The sequence below is a fragment of the Pan paniscus genome, chromosome 18 (assembly GCF_029289425.2).
Source record: "Pan paniscus chromosome 18, NHGRI_mPanPan1-v2.0_pri, whole genome shotgun sequence".
NCBI lineage: Eukaryota > Metazoa > Chordata > Mammalia > Primates > Hominidae > Pan > Pan paniscus.
In genome coordinates, this window is record NC_073267.2 from 34,244,628 (window position 1) to 34,257,847 (window position 13,220).

Here is a 13,220-nt window from a genome sequence, read left to right on the forward strand (position 1 = left end):
GGCTGAGGTGGGAGGATTGGTTGAGCCCAGGAGTTTGAGACCAGCCTGGGCAATATAGTGAGACCCCCTCTCTCTCTCTCTTTTTTTTTTTTTTTCTTTGAGACAGGGTCTCACTCTGTTGCCCAGGCTGGAGTGCAGTGGTGCCATCTCTGCTCACTGCAACCTCTGCCTCCTGGGTTCAAGCCATTCTCTTGCTTCAGCCTCCCAAGTAGCTGGGACTACAGGTGCCCACCACTGCACCAAGCTAATTTCTGTACTTTTAGTAGAGATGGGGTTTCACCACGTTGGCCAGGCTGGTCTCGAACTCCTGACCTCAGGTGATCCACCTGCCTCAGCCTCCCAAAGTGCTGGGATCACAGGCATGAGCCACTGTGCCCGGCCAACCCTGTCTCTATTAAAAATAAAAATAGGCCAGGTGCAGTGGCTCACGCCTGTAATGGAGGCCGAGGCAGGTGGATCACAAGGTCAAGAGATCAAGACCATCCTGGCCAACATGGTGAAACCCCATCTCTACTAAAAATACAAAAATTAGCCGTGCGTGGTGGCGCGTGCCTGTAGTCCCAGCTACTCGGGAGGCTGAGGCAAGAGAATTGCTTGAACCCGGGAGGCCAAGGTTGCAGTGAGCCGAGATTGTGCCACTGCACTCCAGCCTGGGCAACAAGAGTGAAACTCTGTCTCAAAAAACAAATAATAAATAAATAAATAAATAAAAAAGATCATGGAGGACCACATAGGCCTGATAAGGGCTTTGGCTTTTAGTCTAAGAGAAATGGGGGAGCCTGTCAAGGTCATCACAAGGTGGTTAAGGTGGCAGATCCCGCATAAGAGCTCATGCTATTTGCTCACTGTACTATGGGGTTGCCGAGGCACCGACCGGGCAGGAATCCTCCCAGGGGCACTCAGCCTATATTCTTCATCTTTAGCATGGGGTCCTGTCCCAGCAATTCGTGGAGCTCATCAACAAGTGCAATTCAATGCAGTCCGAATACCGGGAGAAGAACGTGGAGCGGATCCGGAGGCAGCTGAAGATCAGTGAGTTGTGCATGCCCAGCCTGGCCCGCAGGGGCAGGTAATCCCAACCCAACCCTGAGCCTGGCCTTTTCCTTCACAGCCAATGCTGGGATGGTGTCTGATGAGGAGTTGGAGCAGATGCTGGACAGTGGGCAAAGCGAGGTGTTTGTGTCCAATGTGAGTGGCCACAGCCAGCCCCTCTCTGCTGTGCCTCCCATCCCCTCTGAGTCCTGTCCCTTTCTCGACCTCCTGGGCTCAGGTGATCCTCCTGCCTCAGCCTCCCGAGTAGCTGGGACTATAGGTGCAAGCCACTGCACCCCGCTTGCTGTGGCCCTTTCTGATTAAGGGCACCCTGAGGCCTCTAAGGGAATTAATTAGCCTGCCTGGAGTCACCCATCAGATTCCAGGCTGAGGGCTCTCCAGAAGCTCAACAGGAGTTTCTGACCTGCTGTCGGTCTCCCTGTGAACAGTTGCCCCACTCCTGTCCACCCCCCAGATCCTGAAGGACACGCAGGTGACTCGACAGGCCTTAAATGAGATCTCGGCCCGGCACAGTGAGATCCAGCAGCTTGAACGCAGTATTCGTGAGCTGCACGACATATTCACTTTTCTGGCTACCGAAGTGGAGATGCAGGTGGGTGCCCCACGCAGCCCCAGACGTGAGACCAGGTTCAGTCCAAACTGCCAGCCTCCCGCCACCCTTAGATTCTCTCCCTGAGGCTTTTGTGTCTTCCAGGTTTGGCCATGCCCCCAGATTGGTGCTTATTCCTATCCTTAGCTGTACCCCGAGAATGGCACCTGCCTCTGCTGCTACGCAGATGCCCACTCCCTTCTGCATAGCACCCTGCCCCCTCTCCAAAACTTGAGCCTGCCCAGGTCTGGCCCCAGCCCTCACTCCCCCTCCACTAACAGCATCCACCCTTATACCTCTCAGAGGTCCAGTCAGAGTTGCTCTAGAGGGGCTGCCTCCTAACATCTGTACAAGGCTGGGGTGGGGGCGGCGTTCCCCTGGCCCTGGTTGTGTGAGTTGAGTTGAGCTTCCAGCCCTGTCCTGGAGGAGCTGGCCTCAGTCATGCTACAGCCAATGCCCTTTTGCAGCTGAGACTTACAGGAAAGAGATCTCATTCAGTAGGAGTACTGAGACCTGAGGCTGGTGGTGCCAGGAGGAGGCAGGGATAGGGAGGGCTTTGCAGCAGCTGTAGATAGGCCTGGAAGAATGGGTAAATTCAGACAGATTTGTGAAGGCACAGTTCACCATCTGTGAAAGGTATGAGCCATTTGAGGCCCTTAGCTCCAAGCTACCACTGCAGATAGAGGTTGTATGGGATAAGTGAGCAGGGGACAAGGGACTACATGATAGAAGGGGCCTGGAAGCCATCCCCAAGGAGTCTGAACTTTTGTCAGATCGAGTCTTGCCCTTGTCTTTGTTAGTGCAATTTTTTTTTCCTGCCAGGAATGTTCTTCAGTCATCTGGGGTGGGGTGGGCAAAGGCATCCTTACCTCCCTGAACCACCCCATCCTCTGAGCAGGGGGAGATGATCAATCGGATTGAGAAGAACATCCTGAGCTCAGCGGACTACGTGGAACGTGGGCAGGAGCACGTCAAGACGGCCCTGGAGAACCAGAAGAAGGCGAGGAAGGTGAGCCTCCCAGGCCCGGCCACTGCCCCAGGCACCCTGTGTGACTTCCCTGACCCCCTCCTCTCCCACAGAAGAAAGTCTTGATTGCCATCTGTGTGTCCATCACCGTCGTCCTCCTAGCAGTCATCATTGGCGTCACAGTGGTTGGATAATGTCGCACATTGTTGGTGAGATGTTGTGGGCTGCCCCCTGGCCTGCCCCAGCCCTGGCCCCAGCCATCCCTCCTCCCTCAGACCCTGTTCTCCCTCCTTTCCTTACAGGCACTAGGAGCACCAGGGACCCAGGGCCTGGCCTTCTCTCCCAGCAGCCTGGGGGGCAGGGCAGAGCCTCCAGTCGGACCCCTTCCTCACACTGGCCCCTATGCAGAAGGGCAGACAGTTCTTCTGGGGTTGGCAGCTGCTAATTCATGGTGGCCGCCTCCTTCAGGCCTCAATGCCTGGGGGAGGCCTGCACTGTCCTGATTGGCCGGGACACACGGTTTTGTAAAAAATTAAAAAACAAAAAAAGAGCATAGAAAGCCCTGTGCACGTGTGTTCCTGGAAGGGCTGGCCCAAGGCTTCCGGGCATCCAACCTCCTTACCTCCTGGACGTCCCCAGGGCCGGCCCTGACTGCTCAGGTCAAACTGCCATGGGTGCTATGCCCACAGCAGGCTGGTTCTGCCTTTCTGCACCCCCATAGGAATGGGTGGGCAGGGAGGGATAACACCGGCATCTAGCTCCTGGCTCAGTACTGTCCCCGGGAAAGGACCACTGTGAGTATCTGTCTTGGAAATGATGAGGCTGACCAGGCCAGGCTGGGACGCAGGTGAGATGGGGGTTTGGGTGGCATCAGTGGGCCTTCTTGTGGCCCAGAGGAAGAGGCACCATGAAAAAATGCCTAATTGAGGCTGTCACTTTGGATGCAGTGGATAGGGATGGTCTGGTTTCAGCAGGGATGACACTGGAGTGGGATGTTAAGTGGGGAGAAGCCAGTTATGGCGAGAAGCTGGGGAAGAGGTTGCCAGTCAGAAAGCACAGGAGGCCGGGCCCTGTGACCAACAAAAGCATCATCTTTTACATAAGAGTTTAGGCAGGGTGTGGTGGCTCGCACCAGTAATCCCAGCACTTTGGGAGGCCCAGGCAGGAGGATCTCTTGAGCCCAGGAGCTTGAGACCAGCCTAGGCAGGATGGGGCAACCTCTTCTCTTTAGAGGATAATAATTTTAAAAATTAGCCAGGCGTGATGGCAAGTGTCTGTTGTCCCAGCTACTCCAGAGGCTGAGGTGGGAGGATCGCTTGAGCCCAGGAGGTTAAGGCTGCAGTGAGCCATGGTCATCCCACTGCACTCCATCCTGGGTGACAGAGCGAGACCCTGTCTCAAAAATAATAGCAATCATCATCAGTAGCAGCAGCAGCAGCAGCAGCATAGAGAGCCAGTGATCCTGGATCAGTGCACCTGGTTGCTGAGGGTTACCTGGCTGAAGCAGGTGGTGGCAGCAGAAAAGCCTGACCTCTGATTTCTTCCATAAGGTACCTGAGATCCAAGCCCTGACTAAATTTGTTTTTTTCTTTTTTTTTTTTTGAGACAGAGTCTTGTTCTTTTGCCCAGGCTGGAGTGCAGTGGCACTATCTCAGCTCGCTGCAAGCTCCGCCTCCCAGGTTCACACCATTCTCCTGCCTCAGCCTCCCGAGTAGCTGGGACTGCAGGCACCCACCACCACACCCGGCTAATTTTTTGTATTTTTAGTAGAGATGGGGTTTCACCGTGTTAGGATGGTCTCGATCTACTGACATCGTGATCTGCCCGCCTCGGCCTCCCAAAGTGTTGGGATTACAGGCGTGAGCCACCGCGCCTGGCCAGCCCTGACTAAATTTCTAAGGGCTCCTAGTCCTGATGCCTAATTTCTGGAGTGGACGTGGCTCCTGTTCCCCGACACCTAGAGTTTTTGTTTGTTTGTTTGTTTGTTTGTTTTGAGACGGAGTCTCGCTCTGTCGCCCAGCCTGGGGTGCAGTGGCGCAATCTCGGCTCACTGCAAGCTCCGCCTCCCGGGTTCACGCCATTCTCCTGCCTCAGGCTCCTGAGTAGCTGGGACTACAGGCGCCCGCCACCATGCCCGGCTAATTTTTTGTATTTTTAGTAGAGACGGGGTTTCATCGTGTTAGCCAGGATGGTCTCGATCTCCTGACCTCGTGATCCGCCCGCCTCAGCTTCCCAAAGTGCTGGGATTACAGGCATGAGCCACCGCGCCCGGCCCCCGACACCTAGTTTTAAAGGGTAAGCCTGCTCCTGGCACCTGCCTACTTGCAGTAGGGCGGCGCCTAGCTCTGACCTCCAAGGTCTGGGGACTGCGTCGCAGCCGCCCAGTCCATCCCACTTTCAATCTTACAGGCCCCTGCTGTTGCTGCCGCCGCTCCCAGCTGCCCAGTCTGGCGGGCTCAGTCCCGCGTTGCCATGTGTGGGAGACCGCGTCCCGTAAGCGCTGGATGTGGCTTCGCTGATGCACATTGGAACGGGCTCTGGACTGGGCTAGGGGAAGGGCAGGAGGGCGGAATTGGGCCCGAGGGCCAGGCCTCGCCGACCCCCGACTGCGCCTCCCGGTGGCCCCGCAGCGCCTCCCGGTGGCCCTGGAGTGCAGGTCTTACCGTCCGAGATCGCCCGCAACTGGGCGAGCTGTGCATGGGGCGTGGCCAAGGCCGTGGTTTGGTTACGATTGGCCAGCGGGACTTAAGTGTTGTCTCTGAAGAGCATGGACATTAGTCTGGAGGGTCCTGGAAGAGTGATCCCCGCCCCACCATCAAATGGCGCTTAGGTCTAGGAAGCGGGTGTGGGTGGGGCCTTAGGGCGAGGCGCAGACACACCCCGAAGTGGTTGGATTGTATACCGCAAGGGGCTGGATCGAACCCCCTAAAGACACTGGAAGGCTGTGTGGCTGAGGAGGGCCCGGCAGATCCAGTGTGTCGTGGGCTTTACAGGAAAGAGCTCCACCTTCTCTGGAGTGTGCAGATGCGATCTAGGTGTGTCCACCCGATGGGAGCTGCGGGCCGGGCAGATGCTGCCCCAGTACAAAGCTGATTTGGACCTGGGGCCTCTGGACTTCCCTGATTCTCTGCTTGCATCTCCAGCAAAGTCCTGTCCCGTTGGCTGCCTTCATCCACTCTCTCGCCTCTCTGCCTTCAGAGTAAAATTGCAAGATCTGTGGTGCTTACTGGGATCTGATAGAGTCTCTCGGCATCCACTGTCTATGCAGCGGGTGTCCACCTGCAGCGGGGGGCCATGTGCAGCGGGGGGCCACGTGCAGTGTGTGCCTCTTCTTAGCCATGCTGGACAGCGCCGCCCCTGAAAAGCAGCTCCCCTGTTTCACCCAGAAAGCCATCCAGAACCTCCTGGAAAAGGTGGCCTGATGGCCAGGTGGCCTGATGGCCAAGTGGCCTCGGATGCCAGGCTCAATCCTTTGAACTTTTCCTGTGGGCTGTCAGGACCCATAGAAGGTCTTTGAGCAGGTGAGTTTGGAGCAGATCTGGTAGGCAAGCGAACAGATGGATGCGTGCACTGGAGATTCCATGGGCTCCCCTGTGTACATCTCTTCCCTTTGGGAAACTGCCCTGAGTGAGGGGCTAAGGGCAGGATTTGCATTGAAATCCTAGCTTTGCTGCTGTCAGCCCAACTTTTAGGCAACAGGGTCTTGGTTAGATGTGACATTTCCAAGTCCATCTTGTATCACAACCTGTCAGCTGCAGCTCACTTATTCAATCTATTGTGGTTCAAGTTCCCAAGAAAAGGAATCAGTCTGGTCTGCTCTCCAGATCAGATTACATTTACTTGCCTAGGAATTGTCTGCCCTTTAACTCAAGACTTTGCACTGTTGTTCACATTTGTAATCCCAGCACTTTGGGAGGCCAAAGCAGGAGTATTGCTTGAGCCCAGGAGTTCAAGACCAGCCAGGGAAATATAACAAGACCCTATCTCTACAAAAATTAAAATTAGGTTGGGCACTGTGGCTCATGCCTGTAATCCCAGCACTTTGGGAGGCCCTGGCAGGTGGATCACCTGATGTCAGGCGTTCGAGACCAGCCTGACCAACATGGTGAAACCCCGTCTCTACTAAATACAAAAAGTTAGCTGGATATGGTGGTGCAGGCCTGTAATCCTACTTGGGAGGCTGAGGCAGGAGAATCACTTGAACCCGGGAGGTGGAGGTTGCAGTGAGCCGAGATTGTCCCATTGCACTCCAACCTGGGCAACAAGAGCAAAACTCCGTCTCAAAAAAAAAAAAAAAAAAAAAAATAACCAGGTGCATGTCAGTGGTGCGTGCCTGTGGTCCCAGCTACTTGGGAGGCTGAGGTGGGAGGATTGCTTGGGCCTGGGGTTGAGACCACAGTGAGCCAACATTGCACCACTGCACTCCAGCCTGGACAACAGAATAATAACCTGTCTCAAAAAAAAAAAAAAAAGAAAAGAAAAAGACTTTGCCCTTGAGTCAAGACTTTACCCTTGGCTAAGATGGATGCAGGAAGTGACATGGTACAAAATGCTGCAGCAGAGCGTGTGTATGTGCTGGAAGAGGAGTGGACTAGGGCAGTGATTGACATCTCTGTTCCAGATATTTGCTTACCTTCCCTGCTGGGCCCCTCCCTATAGGAGCATTATATGCTCATTCCCTGCTTACAATAGGTTTGGCTATAGGACTTGCTTTGGCCAGTGGAATATGGGTAGGAAGGCAAAATATCGGCCGGGCGCAATGGCTCACACCTGTAATCCCAGCACTTTGGGAGGATGAGGCGGGTGGATCAGTTGAGGTCAAGAGTTCGAGACCAGTCTGGCCAACGTGGTGAAACCCTGTCTCTACTAAAAGTACAAAATTAGCCAGGCATGGTGGCACGGGCCTGTAATCCCAGCTGCTAGGAAGGCTGAGGCAGGAGAATCACTTGAACCCAGGAAGGAGGAGGTTGCAATGAGCCCAGATCATGCCATTGCACTCCAGCCTGGACAAAAAGTGAAACTCCGTCTCAAAAAAAAAAAAAAGGTAAAGTATCACTTCCGCATAGAAGCTTTAGAGCACCATTGAGTACTCTAGCAGCTTCCAGTCTCTTCTCCCTCTGCTCAGGCTCATAAACCTGGCAGTTTCCAGATCTAGACTTCTCTTTCAGCCTGCAACCCAGAATGACAATGACATGAAGCTGGGCTACAGCCTACCTATAAAATGATGCAGAATTTAAGAAATAAATCTCTCTTGCTGTGAGCCATTGATATATGGAGGTTGTTTGTTAGCACATCCAAATGTTTAAACAAACTGTTACAGAATTAATACCCAGAAGTGGTGTGCTGCAACAATAAAAATTAAGCCTCGGCCGGGCACGGTGGCTCACACCTGTAATCCCAGCATTTTGGGAGGCCAAGGTAAGTGGGTCACCTAAGGTTAGGAGTTTGAAACCAGCCTGGCCAACATGACAAAACCCTGTCTCTACTAAAAATACAAAAAAAATTAGCCAGGCATGGTGGTAGGTGCCTGTAATCCCAGCTAGAGGCTGAGGCAGGAGAATCGCTTGGACCCAGGAGGCAGAGGTTGCAGTGAGTCAAGATTGCGCCACTGCACTCCAGCCTGGGCGATGGAGTGAGACTCCATCTCAAAAAATTAAAAAATAAAAATAAAAATATTATTAAAAATTAGCCAGGTGTGGTGGCATGTGCCTGTAGTCCCAGCTACTTGGGAGGCTGAGATGGGAGGATCACTTGAGCCCAGGAAGCAGAGGTTGCAGTGAGCCAAGATTGCACCACTGCACTCCAGCCTGGGTCCAAAAAAAAAAAAAAAATCCCCAGCCAGGCATGGTGGCTCATGCCTGTAATCCCAGCACTTTGGGAGGCTGAGGTGGGTGCTGAGGTCAGGAGTTTCATACTAGCCTGGCAAACATGGTGAAACCCTGTCTCCACTAAAAATACAAAAATTAGCCAGGCATGGTGGTGGGCACCTGTAATCCCAGCTACTCAGGAGGCTGAGGCTGGAGAATTGCTTGAACCTCGGATGTGGAGGTGGCAGGGAGCCAAGATCAAGCCACTGCACTCCAGCCTGGGCGACAGAGCAAGACTATCTCAAAAAAAAAAAAAAAAAAAGCCTAAACTATGTAAACTATATGACATTGACGTTGAGCTGGACAGTGGCTGGTAAGGGAACTGTCATTGGAAGTTGGAAAGATGGTGACATGTGTTATGCAATGGTGAAGCATTTGGTTAAACTGTAAGCTTATGACCAAATGAGCTTTAGGCTTTAGGTAAAGAACTGGGGAAAGGGAGTATTGGTAGCATGCTGTCACTGCTATTGCATGCATTTGAGGAGTTACTAGAAGAAAGAGATGACTCAGAAATTAAATGGTCAGTTTTTAAGCAGAAATGGAAGAGAATATAGAAATTTGAAGCAAGTGATCCACATTTTCAGTAAAAGATACAACTGAGAAAGTCCTTGAGCCACAAGGTTTTTGTTTTTGTTTTTGAGACAGTCTTGCTCTTGTTTCCAAGGCCACCTTCTGGGTTCAAGCCTTTCTCCTGACTCAGCCTCCCAAGTAGCTGGGATTACAGGCATGCACCACCACGCTCAGCTAATTTTTGTATTTTCAGTAGAGACAGGTTTCACCATGTTGGCCAAGCTGGTCTTGAACTTCTGACCTCAAATGATCCTCCCACCTCGGCCTCCCAAAGTGCTGGGATTACAGGTGTGAGCCACTGCGACCGGCTGAGCTACAAGTTTTGATTAAAAGTCATCTTTGTGGCAAGGGCCATATCAAGTATGTGGCTATTATGCCCTTTGTAAAAGTCTCCAAACTGATCAAAGTGGTTCCCAATAAATCCTCTCAGCTAGTCAAGATGATTCAGAGGAAAGAGGTTCAGAGTGTAACTCACCTTGGCTGGGTGTGGTGGCTCACGCCTGTAATTCCAGCACTTTGGGAGGCTGAGGTGGGCGGATCACCTGAGGTCAGGAGTTTGAGACTAGCCTAACCAACATGGAGAAACCCCGTCTCTACTAAAAATACAATATTAGCCGGGCATGGTGGTGCATGCCTGTAATCCCAACTACTTGGGAGGCTGAGGCAGGAGAATTGCTTGAACCTGGGAGGCGGAGGTTGCAGTGAGCCGAGATCACCCATGGCACTCCAGCCTGGGCAACAAGAGTGAAACTCCATCTCAAAAAAAAAAAATGTAGCTTACCTGAGGGAGTCAGTAGGCTCAACTACAGTTAAGTCTAACGCCATGGTTATGTCTGAAAAGAATTATGGGTATGCTGTTGACCCATGGATCTGAATGGAGTAAAATACGTAAGTTCGGTTTTGGAGGGAATTGCCCTGCTTCCCCTGCCTAACACCCCCTCACCCTGACAAAAAGCCACCAGGTTAAATCTTGACCATGAGTGTTCAATACTTAGTATGATTTTTAGGTCCCCAAGTTTCTTTCTTTTTTTTTATTTCGGAGACCGGGTCTCACTCTGTCACCCAGCCTGGAGTGCAGTGATGCAACCACAGCTCTCTATAACCTCGAACTTCTGGGCTCACACGATCCTCCTGCCTCAGCCTCCCAAGTAGCTGGGACTACAGGCCCATGCCACCCCAGCAGGCTAATTTTTGTTTTTCAGATTTTTTTGAAACAAAATCTCACTCTGCCACCCAGGCTGAAGTGCAGTGGCACGATCTTGGCTCACTGCAACCTCCGCTTCCTGGGCTTGAGTGATCCCCTTACCTCAGCCTCCCAAGTAGCTGGGACTACAGATGTGCGCTACCATGCCCGGCTAATTTTTGTATTTTTTTGGTAGAGACAGGGTCTTGCTATATTGCCCAGGCTGGTCTCGAACTCCTGAACTCAAGCGATTCACCTGTCTTGGCCTCCCAAAGTGCTGGCATTATAGGCGTGCGGTGTACCACCATGCCCAGCCTATTTTTTGTTTTGTTTTGCTTTGTTTCGTTTTGAGATGAAGTCTTGCTCTGTCACTCCAGCTGGAGTGCAGTGGCACAATCAAGCCTCACTGCAGCCTCTACCTCTAGGGCTCCAGTGATCCCCCCACCTCAGCCTTCTGAGTAGCTGGGACTACAGGCATGCGCCACCACACCTGGCTAATTTTTCTATTTTTTTCTGGACAGGATTTCAGCCTGTTGCCCAAGCTGGTCTTGAACTTCTGGTCTTAAGGAGTTCTCCCTCGTTGGCTTCCCAAAGTGATGGGATTACAGGTGTGAGCCACCATGCCCAGCCTAATTTTTGTATTTCGGGTTTTTTTTGTTTTGTTTTGTTTTGTTTTTAGTAGAGATGGGGGTCTCTGTATGTTGCCCAGGCTGGCCTCAAGCAATCCTTGCCTCAAGTGATCCTCCTGCCTCAGCCTCTCAAAATGCTGTGATTGCAGATGTGAACCACCATGCCCGGCCTGGGTCTCCAAATTTCTTTCTTTTTTTTTTTTAGAGACAGAGTCTCGTTCTGTCACCCAGGCTGGAGTGCAGTGGTGTGATCTCGGCTCACTGCAAGCTCTGCCTCCCAGGTTCACGCCGTTCTCCTGCCTCAGCCTCCCGAGTAGCTGGGAACTACAGGCGCCCGCCACCATGCCCGGCTAATTTTTTTTTGTATTTTTAGTAGAGACAGGGTTTCACTGCGTTCGCCAGGATGGTCTCGATCTCCTGACCTCGTGATCTGCCCGCCTCGGCCTCCCAAAGTGTTGGGGTTACAGGCGTGAGCCACCGCACCTGGCCATGGGTCTCCAAATTTCTATGGGCGTGAAGGAGACTGAGAAAGCTACTCTACTTCAGAAAGACATAACCACCAATGTCCTCTCAATTGTGGCCAAGGAGAATAAGTGGAAAAGGGTGGTTTACTCTAAGGGCAGAGCCAAGAACATGGTGAAGAATGAACTAGGGAACTCTTCCCACTCCCAGGGAAAAGTGGGGGTTCTTCTCAACATCTGCCCAGCAGCACTTTAGACTTACTGGGGCCCAGAGCCTGCTGTGTGTCTTCCATCCTTCCTTCCTTTTTTTTTTTTTTTTTTTGAGACAGAGTTTCACTTTTGTCACCCACGTTGTAGTGCAATGGCACTATCTCGGTTCACTGCAACCTCTGCCTCCTGGGTTCAAGCGATTCTCTTGCCTCAGCCTCCCGAGTAGCTGGGACTACAGGTGCATGCCACCACGCCTGGCTAATTTTTGGTGTTGGGGTTTTTTGTTTTTGTTTTTGAGACGGAGTCTTGCACTGTCGCCCAGGCTGGAGTGGAATGGCACGATCTCGGCTCACTGCAACCTCTGCCTCCTGGGTTCAAGCGATTCTCCTGTCTCAGCCTCCTGAGTAGCTGGGACTACAGGGGCCCGCCACCACGCCCGGCTAACTTTTTGTATTTTTAGTAGAGACCGGGTTTCACTATGTTGGCCTGGCTGGTCTTGAACTCCTGACCTTGTGATCTGCCCCCCTCGGCCTCCCAAAGTGCTGGAATTACAGACGTGAGCCACCGCACCTGGCTAATTTTTGTATTTTTAGTAGAGACAGGTTTTCACCGTGTTGGCCAGGGTGGTCTCAAACTCCTGACCTCAGGTGATCCACCGGCCTCGGCCTCCCAAAGTGCTGGGATTACAGGCATGAGCCACCGCACCAGGCCCTGTCCTTCCTTCTGAACGGGAGTGTGCTCTGCTGTTCTCCTGTCCTTGTTCTGCTTTATATGTTGGATGTGTGCGTGTGTGTGTGTGTGTGTGTGTGTGTGTGTAGAAATGGGGCACAGGTAACTTGTCTCTGTCTCTCTCTTATTTTGTAGCTCATAGGTCTCTGAATCAAGAGAAGCCACATCTGGACCTGATATAGAAGAGACTATTAGAGATCCTGGGCTTGAGGCTGATTCCATGTCAGATGGGTCACTTAGGTGGTCTCCCTTGGGAAGGGGATGCATTTATTTTGCATATGGAAGAAAATGCAAAGGCAATATTTGTAAGGAAGAGGGCAGACGGGGGAAGATTTTATAATTGTTCAAAAACATTCACTGGGATGTGTGTGGTGGCTCACGCCTATAATCCCAGTGCTTTGGGAGGGTGAAGCAGGAGGATCACTTGAGGCCAGGAGTTTGAGACCAGCATGGGCAACATAGTGAGACCCTATCTCTACAAAAAATAAAACAATAAAAAAAAAATTAGCTGGGCGTGGTGATGCTTGCCTGTAGTCCTAGCTACTTAGGAGGCTGAGGTGGGAGGATCACTTAAGCTCAGGAGGTAGAGGCTGCAGTGAGTTATGATTGCACCATGCACCTATGCACTCCAGCCTGGGCAACACAACAAAACACTGACTCTAAAAAACCAACCAACAAAAAAAATCACATGTATTCACTGGCCCTCTCTTTGGGGACCTGCTATATAGAATGGTTTTTTGTCCCCAGTTCACTGACATCAGGTATGGCTATGTGGCTTGCTTTAGACCATGGACTTTGAGTGGAAATGACATGTGCCACTTCCACGAGGAAGCTTTAAAAGCCGTCATGGGGTCTGCCACCTTTCCTCTCTTCGGTGTCTGGAGACGGAAAGTTCCAGCTTGAGGCTTTTCCTTCAGACAGGGCTCTGGAATGAAGATAGCATAGAACAGAGCGGTCCCATG

The 13,220-nt window shown here is 52.1% G+C and overlaps 1 protein-coding gene across 7 annotated transcripts in view; it reads left to right on the top strand.

Moving 5' to 3' along the window:
- STX4 (syntaxin 4) overlaps positions 1–12,886 on the top strand; it is an 18,513-nt gene extending 5,627 nt beyond the window's left edge. For 4 of the 7 annotated variants that reach the window (XM_034940033.4, XM_034940037.4, XM_034940032.4 and 1 more), the window contains exons 6-10: positions 924–1,032; positions 1,112–1,188; positions 1,508–1,645; positions 2,541–2,651; positions 2,912–3,168. In XM_034940033.4, coding sequence (XP_034795924.1) covers positions 924–1,032; positions 1,112–1,188; positions 1,508–1,645; positions 2,541–2,651; positions 2,912–3,112 — 636 coding nt within the window. In that variant the 3' untranslated portion in view covers positions 3,113–3,168. Of the gene's footprint in view, positions 1–923; positions 1,033–1,111; positions 1,189–1,507; positions 1,646–2,540; positions 2,652–2,722; positions 2,819–2,911; positions 3,169–12,393 lie in introns of those variants that run through there. The other 3 variants (XM_034940035.3, XM_003807483.6, XM_034940036.3) reach the window with 2 other exon arrangements.
- The last annotated feature ends 334 nt before the right edge of the window (positions 12,887–13,220 follow it).